The 16,368-nt window shown below is 43.9% G+C and overlaps 2 protein-coding genes across 5 annotated transcripts in view; both read left to right on the top strand.

Moving 5' to 3' along the window:
* LOC144607165 (transducin-like enhancer protein 4) overlaps positions 1 to 16,368 on the top strand; it is a 567,195-nt gene that overhangs the window by 57,107 nt on the left and 493,720 nt on the right. The window lies entirely within an intron of this gene.
* The window catches only part of LOC144607287 (interleukin-6 receptor subunit beta-like), a 65,032-nt gene that overhangs the window by 42,349 nt on the left and 6,315 nt on the right, over positions 1 to 16,368 (top strand). For all 4 annotated transcript variants that reach the window (XM_078424017.1, XM_078424015.1, XM_078424019.1 and 1 more), the window contains 6 exons: positions 1,651 to 1,804; positions 2,797 to 2,879; positions 8,544 to 8,748; positions 10,115 to 10,300; positions 13,432 to 13,533; positions 15,783 to 15,929. In XM_078424017.1, coding sequence (XP_078280143.1) covers positions 1,651 to 1,804; positions 2,797 to 2,879; positions 8,544 to 8,748; positions 10,115 to 10,300; positions 13,432 to 13,533; positions 15,783 to 15,929 — 877 coding nt within the window. The remainder of the gene's footprint in view (positions 1 to 1,650; positions 1,805 to 2,796; positions 2,880 to 8,543; positions 8,749 to 10,114; positions 10,301 to 13,431; positions 13,534 to 15,782; positions 15,930 to 16,368) is intronic.

The raw sequence follows: 16,368 nt of genomic DNA, 5'->3' as shown, positions 1-16,368 counted from the left end.
ATTAATTTAGAAATTTAATGATTGTGCATTTCTTAACAATTTATTAATAAGGATGCACGTGTAAAGAAAATGGTTGAGGGTACCTAATAAACAAAACGTTCACTAATTCGGATTAGTTTCAGCTAAATCGATAATCCTCTAATAATGTCAGGACTTGTGGCCAAATTGCTAACTTACTTACTTGCATTTAGATCATTCAAACAAAAATGGATTTGCTCTCCAGTCTCATGTTTCAAGAAGTGACCTTTTTGTGACATCAGAATCATTTTAAACAACCGCAAAAGTGCAGAGTTTCATGAGGTGAAGGATTTGTGGTGCATGGTATTATTACATAGCAAGAGTGCCAATTAACACATTTTAAGTGATCATATTAGTCTAAACACATTTGATTAACCTGAATACAAGTTAACTCTCTTTAATGTGATGAATTATGTGCATTAACTTAAAATAAAATGCAGCTCAAAACCATGAAAATGAAAACCAAAAATACATGCAAATTAATGGAACTGCTTTCCAAAATGGATTGTAATAGAGGTGCCACAGTGTGATGTAGTTTGCACTGTGGTCTGGAAATAAATCTCCAGGGAAATGTGTTTTTCATATAACTACTAGACACAAAGTGCTGGAGTATCTCAGCAGGTCAGACAGGGTCTCTGGAGGACATGGATAGGTGACATTTGGAGTTGAGACATTTCGGTCCAAGCGGATTGGTGGCACAGTGATAGAGTTGCTGCCTTACGGCGCCAGAGACCCGGGTTCCTGGTCTCAATCCTGGCTGCGGGTGCTGTCTGTACGGAGTTTGTACGTTCTCCCCGTGACCTGCGTGAGTTTTCCCCGAGAACTTTGGTTTCCTCCCACACTCCAAAGACATATAGGTTTGCAGATTAATTGGATTGGCAAAAATATAAAAAAATTGACCCTAGTGTGTGTAGGATAGTGTTAGTGTGCGGGGATTGCTGGCTGGTGTGGACTCGGTGGGCCGAAGGGGCTGTTTCCGTGCTGTATCTCTCAACTAAACTAGACTAAAAAAAAGAATCCCGACCCAAAATGTGGTGGTGTTGCCAATGGTGGGGAAGATATTCATCGGCTACAGGATGATCTATTGATCGGTTGGCAAGATGGGCAGCACAGTGACAAATTAAATTTAATCCTGATAAATCGGGGGCAATGTACTTTGAGAGGACTAGTAATTGTAGGACATTCACAATGAATGGTAGAGCTTTGGGTAGTATAAATTTTTAAAAAACAGGGATGTGTGGGTCGGACAATTGAATTGCCCCTAGTGTGTAGGTTAGTGATAGAATCTAGGAAGAGTTGTAGAAAATGTGGGAAGATTAAAAAATTGGGTTATTGTGGTTGAGGAAGAGCATGGGATTGAAGGGCCAGAGAACCTGTTCCCTACATTATATCTCTCTGATTTAACTTCTGATTTAACAGAATCAGATTTTTCTCATGAAAGTTGTGACCTCCTTCCACTACTTTAATCTTATTGCACTGCCAAGAACCAAAAGCCAGTGTAAATTGTTGTAGCCAGAAAAATCTGTAGTACGGTGTTGTGGCGCCGTAAAATCCAAGTTATTGTAAACTTGAGGTTTTTTTACAGCAATGCCTGCTTTATTCAAATAACTTTTTTGTTTTCTTGCTACCCAGGTTCCTTTAACGATGATCAATAGTAGGTTCTTCAGACTGTGCCATCTCTTGCCTTACACTGAGTACCAGCTGAAAATTCGGTGTAAGCAGAAAACTGAGACCAGTCCATGGAGTGAATGGAGCAATGACCACACCGGCATTACGGCAGAGTCTGGTGCGTATGAACACGTTCCAAGCTGCCAATCGGCTCCAAACTATTGCAGTTATAGAGTTATAGAGTCATACAGTGTGGAAACAGGCCCTTCGGCCCAACTTGCCACACCGACCAACATGTCCCATCTACACTAGCCCCACCTGCCTGCGTTTGGCCCACATCCCTCTAAACATGTCCTATCCATGTACCTGTCTAAATGTTTCTTAAACGTTGCCTCAACTATCTCCTCCGGCAGCTCGTTCCATACACCCACCACCCTTTGTGTGAAAAGGTTACCCCTCAGATTCCTATTAAATCTTTTCCCCCCTCACCTTGAACCAATGTCCTCATGGTTCTCGATTGGTCCTACTCTAGACAAGAAACTCTGAGCATCTACCCGATCTATTCCTCTCATGATTTTGTACTGATCTATCAGATCACCCCTGATCCTCCTCAGCTCCAAGGAATAGAGTCCTAGCCTGCTCAACCTCTCCCTACAGCTCATGCCCTCAAGTTCCGGCAACGTTCTCGTAAATCTTCTCTGCACCCTTTCCTGCTTGACAACATCTTTCCCACAACATGGTGCTCAGAACTGAACACAATACTGTAAATGCGGCCTGTTGTAAATTATAAACTTAGGCCCTGGATTGTGATCATAAATTGAACCTTTAGCAAATTATGCAATATCTATTAGTTTTTATTTTGGACATTTTGACCTGATAGGAGAGGAACAGAGACTTGATAAAGGACAATCATCTTGATTTACATTTCCATTCTGTACTGCTGCGACAATCTTTCCATGGATTTCCAATTATTCACGTTAAAATGTGTTTAAAATATTTGGTCAATGTGCCACATTTTTTCCTATGACCTTTTTGCAATGCAGTTTACTGTCTGAGCTTTCAAATAATTCCATGATGTGAGGAACTCTGACTAATTTCACTGTACCCCGCAGTTTTATTTTGTTACTGTGTTGTGATTAACTTGCACTGGCCTCTCTTTTTTGGTATTAGTTCCAACTCAAAAACTACAACTCTGGAGAAGTATCAAGACTCCGAATGCAGAAGGAATACGCAGGGTACACTTAATGTGGAAGGTATGCTTTCCTCTAGGGACGCTTCGATAGAGTGGATGTCGAGAGGATGCTTCCACTAGTGGGAGAGTTTAGGACTAGAGGTCATAGCCTCAGAATTAAAGGAAGTTCCTTTGGGAAGGAGATGAGGAGGAATTTCTTTCATCAGAGGGTGGTGAATCTGTGGAATTCTTTGCCACAGAAGGCTGTGGAGGCCTAGTCAATGGATATTTTTAAGGCAGGGATAGATAGGTTCTTCCGAAGATAGACACAAAAAGCTGGAGAAACTCAGCGGGACAGGCAGCATCTCTGGATACAAGGAATGGGTGACGTTTCGGGTCGAGACCATTCAGATACAGGATAAAGGGTATAATCCTTAGAGCATGATGGAGTCCAAAGTCCAATTTGGGATAGTCCAAGGGTCTCCAAGAGAGTCCAACTGGTTCAGTGGCCTGATAACGGCCGGGAAGAAATTGTCCCTGAATCTGGAGGTATGAGCTTTCAAACTTCTGTATTGTTTGCATGATGGGAGAGGGGAGGAGGGAGAGAATGGGGTGAGACTGGTCCTTGACTCTGCTGGTGGCATTGCCAATGCAACATGGCATGCTGATGCTGCTGAACTCATGCAAGGAGGTTGTGTTCCAGCTGGATTCATAGAAACATAGAAACATAGAAAATAGGTGCAGGAGTAGGCCATTCGGCCCTTCGAGCCTGCACCGCCATTCAATATAATCATGGCTGATCATCCAACTCAGTATCCCGTACCTGCCTTCTCTCCATACCCTCTGATCCCTTTAGCCACAAGGACCACATCTAACTCCCTCTTAAATATAGCCAATGAACTGGCCTCAACTACCTTCTGTGGCAGAGAATTCCACAGATTCACCACTCTCTGTGTGAAAAAAAACGTTCTCATCTCGGTCCTAAAAGACTTCCCCCTTATCCTTAAACTGTGACTCCTTGTTCTGGACTTCCCCAACATCGGGAACAGTCTTCCTGCATCTAGCCTGTCCAACCCCTTAAGAATTTTGTAAGTTTCTATAAGATCCCCCCTCAATCTTCTAAATTCCAGCGAGTACAAGCCGAGTCTATCCAGTCTTTCTTCATATGAAAGTCCTGCCATCCCAGGAATCAATCTGGTGAACCTTCTCTGTACTCTCTCTCTATGGCAAGAATATCTTTCCTCAGATTAGGAGACCAAAACTGTACGCAATACTCCAGGTGCGGTCTCACCAATGCCCTGTACAACTGCAGCAGAACCTCCCTGCTCCTATACTCAAATCCCCTCGCTATGAATGCTAACATACCATTCGCTTTCTTCACTGCCTGCTGCACCTGCATGCCTACTTTCAATGACTGGTGTACCACGACACCCAGGTCTCGTTGCATCTCCCCTTCTCCTAATCAGCCCTTTGACTTCAGTGGAACGAAACGTGCCAGAAGAGTACAACAGGCTACTCCTATTTACTAAGATCAAACTCCTCCCTCACCAAGCTAACATCTGGTCAGAAATATGAAAAGAAATGTTAATTAATAACAAATTGTCCCAAAATTAGATATTCCATCAAGCTAGTGTCATACAGAATGCAAACAGGCCCTTTGGGCCTTCTCATCATGTGGACTGGACTTGATGGGTCAAATGGCCTTATTCTGCTCCTAGAACTTACGAACATGACGCTCTCCGAGATCTCCAGCTAAGTGAGACCATTCTTCCTACACACAGACAGATTCTTGATTAGTATGGGTGTCAGGGGTTATGGTGAGAAGGCAGGAGAATGGGGTTTGGAGGGAGAGATAGATCAGCCATGATTGAACGGCGGAGTAGAGTTGATGGGCCGAATGGCCTAATTCTGCTTCTATCACTTACGACCTTTTGACCTTATATTTTATCAAATGAATGAGGAAGTTAGAATTTCTGCCGGTGGCATTACTGGATCTTCTGTAGTCTTCAGATCGATGCTACGCCTTGACAAAACGTTGAATGCATATAAGCATATAATGCAAGAAAGCATATAATTTAATTAATTGTCCCCTTTCACTGTGTTCCTCATGTTGCCACGTGGGCATTAACACTTGCTCACAACTGTTATTTTTGGCCACAGTAATGTAGCGTCTATTTTACTTGGTCTTGGTATCCAGGCATCTGGACATTGAAGGCATGAGTTTAAAGGCCACCCTGGCAGCGGAGGTATTTACGAACTTAAATAAAATAAGAATACAAAGCCCCTATGATTAATGATCGCAAAACCACTGGACTGGGTTACTAATGTTCTGCAGCAAAGGAATAATGGCTATCTTTGCAATTGCTGTCAATGGCGGCGCTGTGCAGCAGCTGCTCACCTGCAGTCCGTTTGTCTTTTGTGTTTTTTGTTGTTTTTTGTCTACATGGAAGTGTTTAGATGTGATGTAGTGTTTTTTGTGGTTGTGTACTGTGTATGTGGGGGGGGGGGGGGGGGGGCCTATAAAATTGTCTCTTCCGAACGGAGACCCAACCTTTGTTTTCTGGGTGGTGTCTCCGTTCCCGCTGCGGCCTACCTTCGGCCAAACACCTGGAGCTGGCGGCCTCCACCTGGGACCACCTGGGCTCTGGTTCGCAGAGCCCGCGGACCGGACTTACCATCTGCGGAGCTGGCTGCCTTCGGGGGCTGTGGTAGCGCTGCGGGAGCGGCTGCGACTCGCCTTCGGAGGCTCCGGAGGCTTTGGCCGCGGGCCACGTGGACATCAGAAGCTCGCAGGCCCCTGGGTGGGGGCCGACATCGGGATCTCCGGCAGCGGCAGCGTCTTCGCCCGGCCCAAATCGCGGGGCTTTGGTCGGCCCACTGCGGACCTTTCACCGTCCGGCGCGGCCTGAAATAGGCCGCGGGATTTTTCTCTGCCCGGGGGTGTCTTCATTGTCGGGAGCCACGACTGCCCTGACGTGCAGTGGCAGCGTCTTCGACCCGCCTCGAATCGCGGGGCTTGGGTCGGCCCGCTGCGGACCTTTCACGGCCTGGAACGTGGCAACTTCAACAGCCTGACCGCGGGAGAAGACGGCAGGGGAGAGAAAAGACATTCTGGCCTTCCATCACAGTGAGGAGGTGACTGGAGGAGACTCACTGTGATGGATGTTTCTTTTTTTTGTTTTGTGTTAGTTTGTGATTGTGTGTGTTATTGCTTATTTTTATTGCTCTTATTGTTGGACTGTGGGTAACGGAATTTCGTCCAAAAGACTTGTTTTTTTGGATCACAATAAAGGTTATTCTGATTCTAATTCTGATAAGACTTTAGATTTCAGAGGTACAGTGTGGAAAAAGGCCCTTCGGCCCACCGAGTCTGCACCAACCAGCGATCACCCTGTACACTAGCACTGACTCTACGCACTAGAGACAATTTACTATTTTTTTAACCAAAGACAATTAACCTACAAACCTGTACGTCTTTGGGGTGTGGGAGGAAACCAGAGCATCTGGAGAAAACCCACGCAGTCACAGGGAGAACGTACAAACTCCATACAGACAGCACCCGTAGTCAGGATTGAACCCGGGTCTCTGGCGTTATAAAGCAGCAGCTCTATCACTGCGCCACCGTGCCGCCCTATGGCACTAATCCCATTTACATTGAAAGGAAATCACAGTGAATGATAGGGCTTTGGGGAGAGTTGTAGAGCATAGGTATCCAGAAATACAAAGAAGGGTCTCGGCCCGAAACATCACCCATTCCTTCTCTCCAGAGATGCTGCCTGTCCCGTTGAGTTACTCCGGCATTTTGTGTCCACCAGCAGTACAAATACATAGTTCCCTGAACAGGCTGATAGGGTGGTTAAGAAGGCTTTTGGCATGCTGGCCTTCATCAGTTAGGGAATTGAGTATAGAAGTTGGAACGTCACAATTGTGTCAGACGTTGGTGAGGCTGCACTTAGAATATTGGGTCCAGTTTTGGTCATCCTGCAATAGGAAAGATGCCATTAAGCTGGAAAGGGAACAGAAAACATTTACGATTCAGCTGCTAGGACTCGAGGGCCTGAGTTATAGGGAGAGATTGGGCAGATACAAACTTTATTTCTTGGAGTGCAGGAGGCTGAGGGGTGACCTTACAGAGGTAGATAAAATCATGAGAGGTAATAGTGAATGAGTCTTGTTCCTAGAGAAGGGGAATCAAGAACTTGAAGTCATGGGTTTCAGATGCTAGGGGAAATATTTAACATGAACATGAGCAGCAACTTTGTCACAGAGTGGGTGGTGGGTATCTGGAATGAACTGCCAGAGGAAGTTATTGTGTTCAGCTCTGGGCACCATGTTTTAGGAAAGATATTGTCAAGCTTGAAAGGGTTCAGAAATGATTTACAAGGATGTTGTCAGGACTAGAGGGTGTGAGCTATAGGGAGAGGTAGAGTAAGCTGGGTCTCTATTCCTTGGAGCGCAGGAGGAAGAGGGGTGATCTTATAGAGGTGTACAAAACCATAAGAGGAATAGATCGGGTAGATGCAAACTGTTACAATTGTTTCGTTGGGTTGCTGTTGTCTAAATTAATTAAACTATTGCATCGTATGGGAGGCGCATTCCCAATCTCGTTGTACCCCTGGGTACAATGACAATAAAGATATGTTGTATTTCTTGCCCAGAGTAGGGGAATCAAGGACTAGAAAGGCATAGGTTCGAGGTGAAGGGGAAAAGATTTAATAGGAATCCGAGGGGTAACTTTTTTACACAAAGGGTGGTGGGTGTATGGAACAAGCTGCCAGAGGAGGTAGTTGAGGCTGGGACTATCCTATTGTTTAAGAAACAGTTGGACAGGTACATGGATAGGACAAGTTTGGAGGGATATGGACCAAGCGCAGGCAGGTGGGACTTGTGTAGCTGGGACATGTTGGCCGGTGTGAACAAGTTGGGCCGAAGGGCCTGTTTCCACACTGTATCACTCTATGACTTTATGACTCTAAGTGGTCAAGGCAAGTACAATAACACCATTTAAAAGCCATTCGGACCAGTGCTTGGATAGGAAAGGTTTAGAGAATATGGGGCCAAATGCAGGCAAAATGGATGGCTTGATTGTAATCATGGTAGTCTTTGCACTGACTGGAGAGCACACAACAAAAAAACTTTTCACTGTATCTCGGTACAGGTGATAATAAACTAAACCAAATACCAGAACTTCTACACCAGTAGGCCATTGTTCGTGTTCACAAAGAGACCCTTTAACTTTTGGTACTTTGACCCCCACTGAATTATAAGCTGGGTCTCCATTCCTTGTAGCGCAGGAGGATGAGGGGTGATCTTATTGAGGTGTACAAAACCATAAGAGGAATAGATCGGGTAGATGCACAGTGTCTCTTGCCCAGAGTAGGGGAATCGAGGACCAGAAGGCATAGGTTTGAGGTGAAGGGGAAAAGATTTAATAGGAATCCGAGGGGTAATCTCACCCACCTGTTCTTCCTCCATATCTTGCATGTCTTAGGTAACATCTAACTCCCCTCCCCCACCTATCTCCCCAGCATGCAAAACAAAGCTGTTCATTGTACCTCAGTACATGACAATAATAAACCTGAAGGCAGTAGTGAGTCAAGAGATCGTTAAAGCAAACATCAAGATTCATATTTTTGACTGCACTATCACCCAAAGAGATGGCGAGATTGCCAAAATCCTATTTATTGAGCTCCTCCTCTCATCTGCTCGATGTCATTATATTTGCACATTAATGTTTTCCACACAGCCACTGAAAAAAACTGCAGCGAATGGAAAGATTTTGGGCTACAGGGTGTGGCTGCATAAACCGGAGCTACGAGTGTACAACACTTCAATCTCAGAGCGATTCCTCCATCTGCCAGATGGTGACTACAGAATCCAAGTCTCTGCCTACAATTCAGTGGGGGAATCTCCGAAGGCTGCCATTGTCATTCCATCATCGGAAAAACTAGGTAACGCTAACTGCATGCGTTTAGCATAATGATCCACTCATTATTGGTTAGGTTTTTTTAAGCAACGGCTGCAGCAGATAATATGGGAGAACGTGTCATTAAAATTAAGTTGCAAACTAAATTTAGTATGTTATTACTGAATAATTAAATCGATGAGTATAAACGGCAGACAGGTTGATGGGTGTAGATGCAACAAAATAATGAGTTTACTCAGATATTTGATTCTTACTATGAGCAAATAAAGTGCAGAGAGATGCACTTTCCCGCTGCAGTTGTAACTTTATCAATAATAGACAATAGGTGCAGGAGTAGGCCATTCGGCCCTTCGAGCCAGCACCGCCATTCAATGTGATCATGGCTGATCATTCACAATCAGTACCCCGTTCCTGCCTTCTCCCCATATCCTTTGACTCCGCTATCTTTAAGAGCTCTATCTAGCTCTCTCTTGAAAGCATCCAGAGAATTGGCCTCCACTGCCTTCTGAGGCAGAAAATTCCTTCTGAGGCAGAGAATAAGTTTGTTTAGTCAAATATTCCAAGGATAACAATGAAAATTGATAATGATTCAGTATTTTTTTTCCCCTCTGAGATACTAGAGGGTATTTGGTAATTGAAGCTAACAACAAGGGTACTTTATCAAACAAAAGTAAAAAACATTCTTACTGTGACTTTCGATGCTAAGTTACTCCAGCACTTTGTGCCTCTCTTTGGCTGGGATCTGTTTTCCCTGGAGCAAAGGAGGCTGAGGGTTTACAATAGCGTTTTATAAAATCTTAAGGTACATGGATAGGAAATATAGTCGCAATCTTATTACCAGGAGAGGCAACTGCAGGGTAAAGGTCTAAGGAGAGAGGGAAAAGATTTAAAGAGGATCTGAGTCGCAATAAATAAGGAGAGAGCGCAAATTTCAGAGGTTAAGCCATAAAACTGAAGTCTTTGGTAACTTTTTAGTTTAGTTTTTAGTTTAGTGATACAACGCGGAAACCGAGTCTGCACCAACCAGCAATCTCAGCACATTAACATTATCCCACACACACTAGGGACAATTTATATTTATACCAAGCCAAATAACCTGCTAACTTGTACGTCTTTGGAGTGTGGGAGGAAACTGAAGATCTCGGAGAAAACACACGCAGGTCATGGGGAGAACGTACAAACTCCGTACAGACAGCAGCCGTAGTCAGGATGGAACCCGGGTCTCTGGCGCTGTAATGCAACAACTCTACCGCTAGATTTAAAGTAAAATCTGATTCCAACTTGAAGCATGTAGCGATATCCATAGTTTAATTGAAGGATGAAAATGACCTTCCTGAAAAAGATGTGTCACCTTCCGAAGGTAAATTAATCACTTTGACCTTCTCTGGCAGGGTTGCCATCAATGTCCCACGTTCTTGCTTTTTCCAATGGAAACAACAGCCTTCTGGTGCAATGGGAACCTCCCAGTGTGCCAACAACTGGTTACGTGGTCGAATGGTGTGTCGTGTCTGAGAAAATTGCCTGCAGTATCAACTGGCAAAATGTCGCTGCCAACGTTACAGAAGTAACCATCCAAGGTATGTAACTGGTAACTGAACATTGTAGTTGTTCCTCCAGCCCTTCGTTTTTGCCTCAGGATTCCAGCATCTGCAGTCTCATATCATATCATATATATACAGCGCGGAAACAGGCCTTTTCGGCCCACCAAGTCCGCGCTGCCCAGCGATCCCCGCACATTAACACTATCCTACACCCACTAGGGACAATTTTTTACATTTACCCAGTCAATTAACCTACATACCTGTACGTCTTTGGAGTGTGGGAGGAAACCGAAGATCTCGGAGAAAACCCACGCAGGTCACGGGGAGGACGTACAAACTCCTTACAGTGCAGCACCCGTAGTCAGGATCGAACCTGAGTCTCCGGCGCTGCATTCGCTGTAAAGCAGCAACTCTACCGCTGCGTTACCGTGTCTCCAAGGTGATCACAATGTTCTGGATTGTAATAAAACCCCATTGATCATGCCCATCAGGGAAGGAAATCTGCTATTCCTTCCTGGTCTCCAAGTGACACCAGATTTATTTGAATTCGTCTTCATTACTACAGATTCGACAGGCGGTATGGGGTGAAGGCAGGAACGGGGTACTGATTGAGAATGATCAGCTATGATCACATTGAATGGCGGTGCTGGCTCGAAGGGCCGAATGGCCTCCTCCTGCACCTATTGTCTATTGTCTATTGTCGACGTGCAAATTCACCTTTTTGGGAATCCTGTATCGGCACTCCCAAGTCCCTTTGCCCCTCCGATTCCTGAATTCTCTCCCCATTTAGAAAATAGTCTATGCCTTTATTCCCAAAACAGAACAATGAAATCGTATTTTACTCTCCCCACTTCCATTAGTCATTATTTCTTCACTGCCATTCAATAAGATCGTGGTTGACCATTTACCTCAGCTCCTTTTCCTGCACTAACTTGATATCCCTTGATTCACCTGTCCATGTTCTCCAGAGTTGCTGCCTGACTTGCTGAGTTACTCAGCACTTTGTGTCCTTTTGAGCAGATGGGGCCTACTTCGGGTCCAGCTTACGTGTGTGCTTTTGTTCATTTTAAAAGTAAAGGATTGTGTGGGAAAACAAAGCATGGAAATATTTTCGCAAGAAATGGAATAAAGGTCCATATCTGTACAAACAGATATTTCCTTTCAATTTTGGAAACTTAAAGTTGACTCAAATCCAAAAGTAACGCTGGAAATCATGTGACTTTTCCAGGGAAAATTGTAAAAGCAATAAATCTGCCGAATCTCCCGATTTTTTATGTTTATCATTGTGCTCATGGATGCTTCCCGTTAAGCCGAACCTTTGAATTGATGCAGGAGAAAGTGGATAATTAGGGTACCATAAGGCAGTTTGATTTAATTTAGATAAAACACTTTGCCAAAATCTTTCAGAGGCGTATTAAGTAATCCGGGCGGCACGGTGGCGCAGCGGTAGAGTTGCTGCCTTACAGCGAATGCAGCGCCGGAGACTCAGGTTCGATCCTGACTACGGGCGCCGTCTGTATGGAGTTTGTACGTTCTCCCCGTGACCTGCGTGGATTTTCTCCGAGATCTTCGGTTTCCTCCCACACTCCAAAGACGTACAGGTTTGTAGGTTAATTGGCTGGGTTAATTAAATGTAAAAATTGTCCTTAGTGTGTGTAGGATAGTGTTAATGTGCGGGGATCGCTGGGCGGCGCGGACCCGGTGGGCCAAAGGGCCTGTTTCCACGCTGTATCTCTGAATCTAAATCTAAATCTAATAAGGGGAATAAATAAGGTGAATGCACAGAATCTTTTACCCGAGGCCGAGGAATCAAAAATAAGAGGACAAATGTTTAGAGATGTAACATTTAATATGAATCTGATGGTGGATATATGAAACGAGCTGCCAGAGGAATAGGTACTATAACAGCAGTTGAAAGACCCTCGGACAGGTATATGGATAGGATCGGTTTAGAGGGATATGGGCCAAACTCAGGCAAGTAGCGCCTGTTTTCATGTTGTATGAGTCTATGACTCTAAAATGATAACATTACAGTATCCAAGTCAAGGTTTTATTGTCATATGTCCCAAAACGGAACAATGAAATCCTTACTTGCAGCAGCACAACAGATATGTAAATGTCGTACTCTGTCATACAGCTAATAAATAACAAAACTGTTCTGTATATAAAAAACAAACAGGCAATAATAGTGCAAAAATTGGATTGAATATCAATTTATATTTTAAGGGATTATTGTTGGTTGAGCATAACTTGCTCTCATGCAAGTGATTCGCAAAAAAATGTTCACTGTTGCAGACGTGGTTTTATAGAAACTGACCTCGTAACTTAACTCCACATAATTAGTGCCAAGATTTCTAATTAAATATATTGATGACCAATCTACATTTAAAAAAAAAGAAAATATTGAAAGTATTCAGCAAGAACAAAATGGTACGAAGACTAACCAACCCTCTCTAAATATTCCCCTGAGAGTAAAGGGATTATTAGATGGAGAAGCAAGAAGCTGCAGACACTGGACTCTGAAGCAAAACACAAAGTGTCACAAAGACTGACATATGATGAAAGAATCGACTGCGCATGTATTCACTGGAATTTAGAAGGATGAGAGGGGATCTTATAGAAACATATAAAACTCTTAAAGGATTGGACAAGCTAGATGCAGGAAAAATGTTCCTGATGTTGGGGGAGTCCAGAACCAGGGGCCACAGTTTAAGAATAAGGGGTAGGCCATTTAGGACTGAGATGAGGAAAAACTTTTTCATCCAGAGAATTGTGAATCTGTGGAATTCTCTGCCACAGAAGGCAGTGGAGGCCAATTCACTGGATGTTTTCAAGAGAGAGTTAGATTTAGGTTTTAGGGCTAACGGAATCAAGGGATATGAGGAAAAAGCAGGAACAGGGTACTGATTTTGGATGATCAGCTATGATCATATTGAATGGCGTGGCTGGCTCGGGCCAAATGGCCTACTCCTGTACCTATTTTCTATGTTTCTATGTGTTGGAGCAACTCAGCGTGTCAGGCAGCATCTGTGGAGGGAATAGACAAATGACGTTTCAGGCCGGGACCCCTCCTCAGGATTTATTAGATGATGAGAAGACCTATTGTCTATGCATCTAAATGTCTTTGTTGGGGCAATACTGAAGTGGTGTGAAATGTTCTCCTCCAGATACCATTGAGCCAATGCAGCTGTACAACATCTCTGTTTACCCTATTTTTGAAGACTTGCCAGGCTTCCCTTCATCCACTCGGGCATACTCAAAAGAAGGTGGTAAGTACTATGAATGACATTTGCCAGTTTGGTCAATGGATTTATTCAAGGAAATGAATTTGCTGCTTCTAGGCATCATACGCCAAGGAAGAGCTGATGGATTATAAAGTAATCCAGCTTGTGCAGTTCTTTTGGGCAGATAGGACCAGTGAAAGCTATGTTGTTGGTGATTAGTCTCACCTCTCTTTCTTGCGGATACATCATTTACGAAGGAAGTTGTCAAGTTACGCAGCACAGAAGCAGTCCCTTTGCCCCACCGTACACAGTGAATGGTAGGGCTTTGGGGAGTGGTGTAGAGCAGTAGGGTCCAGGAGTACAGGTACATAGTTTGTTGAAAGTGCCATCACAGGTGGCCAAAAAGGATTTTGGCACTTTGGCCTTCATCAGTCAGAATATTGAGTATAGAAGTTGTGGGGTCATGTTGCAGTTGTACATGACGTTGGTGAGGCTGCATTTAGGGTATTGTGTTCAGCTTTGGGCACCATGTTATAGGGACGCTGTTGTCAAGCTGGAAAGGGTACAGAGAAGATTTACAAGGATGTCGCCAGGACTCGAGGGCCTGAGCTATAGGGAGAGGTTGAGGTGTGTTCTTATAGAGGTGTACAAAATCATGAGAGGAATAGATTGGGTAGATGCACAGGGTTTCTTGTCCAGAGTAGGGTAAACGAGAACCAGAGGGCATACGTTTAAGGTGAATGGGGAAAGATTTAATAGGAACTTTATACTTACAAAGCTCAACGAAACACATTTAAAATTAAATTCACTCTGCCCTTTTCATTTTGAAACTACCCTAGTTAGTAGTGGCGGAGTTGAAATCCCCTAATATTATAAACCTACAACTCTCGCATCCCTCTGTACTTTGACTACATAACTGTTTGACTACCTTGTGCTGACTGTTAGAAGGCCCGTAGTCTATCCCCAGCAAAGTGATCATACCATGATAATAAAGCGATCCTAAGGCCATAAGACACAGGCGCTGAATCAGGCCATTCGGCCCATGGAGACCACTCCGCCATTCGATCATGGCTGATCTAATTTTCCCTCTCAGCCTCATTCTCCTGCCTTCTCCCTGTAAGCTTTGACACCTTTGACAATCAATAATCTATTGGCCTCCGCTGTAAAATACCCAATGTCGTGGCCTGAACATCCGTCTGTGGCAATTAATTCCACAGATTCAACCTGCTCTGGCTAAAAAACGTTCCTCCTTATCTCCATTCTAAAGGTACATCCTTTTAATCTGAGGCTGTTCCCATATGATTTTAGACTCTCCCGTTACTGGAAACATCCTTTCCATGTTCAGTCTAGGCTCTAATCGCCTCGTTTTAATCGTTAGGTTCTACGCATATGACCTCTAGTGTCGAGCCTTCTAAGATATCCTCACTCATCAGCACGGTATTAGACTACTCAATTAATATTGCATCTCCCGCTTCTCTGTTGCAATCCCCATATCATGTCCAAAGATTCTATCCTCTTGAATGTTTAGTTGCCAATCTGCCCTTATTTTTAACAGTATTGTATTTTGACATGTTTAACAGGGAGATCGATACGTTTTTAGGTGTAAAGTGAATCAGGAGGTATGGGACAGTGGAGAAAAGGTCACTGAAATGCAAGCTCAGCCATAATCTTCTTGAATGGCAAAGCAAGAACAAAGGGCCAAACAAGCCTGCTCCTTATGTTCTTGTGTTGTGAATGCCCATTTGGAGAAGGTAAAGTCTTTGACATTACCCAACACGGGTGAAGAAGGAAAAAAGAAAATAAATTAGCACAAGTAAGCAGGAAAAATATTTTTGTACAAAGTATATACACAAGGGATTCTAGATAGAGTCATAGATAGTCATACAGTGTGGAAACAGGCCCTTTGGTCCAACTTGCCCACACCAACCAACATGTCCCATCTATACTTGTCCCATCTACACTTGTCCCATCTACACTTGTCCCATCTACACTTGTCCGACCTGATTGTATTTGGCTCATATCCCTCTAAACGTATCCTATCCAAATGTACCTGTTTAAATGTTTCTTAAACATTGCAATAGTACCTACTTTGTGAGGTGTTGGTTTACAAAAAAAGTGCTGAATGAACTCAATGGGTCAGCATCTGTAAAGGACATGAATAGGCAACTATTCAAGGTGGGACCCTTCTAATTGATTGAAGCGTAGGGTGAGGGATGGAGGAAGCTGGAAAAGAGATGTGGGGGGGGGGTTACAAAGTCCTGTTTTCTCACACATTGGGGTCATTATCATCACAGCTCCAAGGCGCAGTCCAGAAATCCGGTCTAAACAGATCTGGAAGACCAAAGTTCACCTCGAATGGAAGGAGCTTCCAATTGATGATCAGAATGGCTTCATCAAGAATTACACAATACTGTATAAGAATAGGAATGGCAAGCTGAAATGTAAGTAAAACCAGTGAGTAAGTTCAGTTAATTATGGTTGGAGTTGGAGTTATTTAGTTATCATTGGTATGGGATACATTTGGACAGGATTAATGGCCTGATCCTTGGGGTAGAAGGATTGTGTAATGAGCAACATTTACAAATATACTAATTGGAATGTAGGAGAATAAGAGGAAATCTGATACGAACACGTGACATTTTGGGGGAGATTGAGAAAACTGAGGATACTGCGCGGAAGATTTTCCGCCATGGGAGAATTTATTCAAGGTCAGGATAAATAGATTTCTGAGCTACAGGGAAGATGGACATATCAGGGAACAGGTGGGAAAGGAGAGCTGAAGCTTGAAAAGGCATTTGGGCAGCTGTGTGGATAGGAAGGATTCAGAGGGTGATGGACCAAATGGGATGGCACGGTGGCGCAGCAGTAGAGTTGCTGCCT

This window comes from Rhinoraja longicauda, chromosome 28, assembly GCF_053455715.1.
Source record: "Rhinoraja longicauda isolate Sanriku21f chromosome 28, sRhiLon1.1, whole genome shotgun sequence".
Classification (NCBI taxonomy): Eukaryota; Metazoa; Chordata; class Chondrichthyes; order Rajiformes; family Arhynchobatidae; genus Rhinoraja; species Rhinoraja longicauda.
This window is presented reverse-complemented; position numbering and strand designations above follow the sequence as displayed.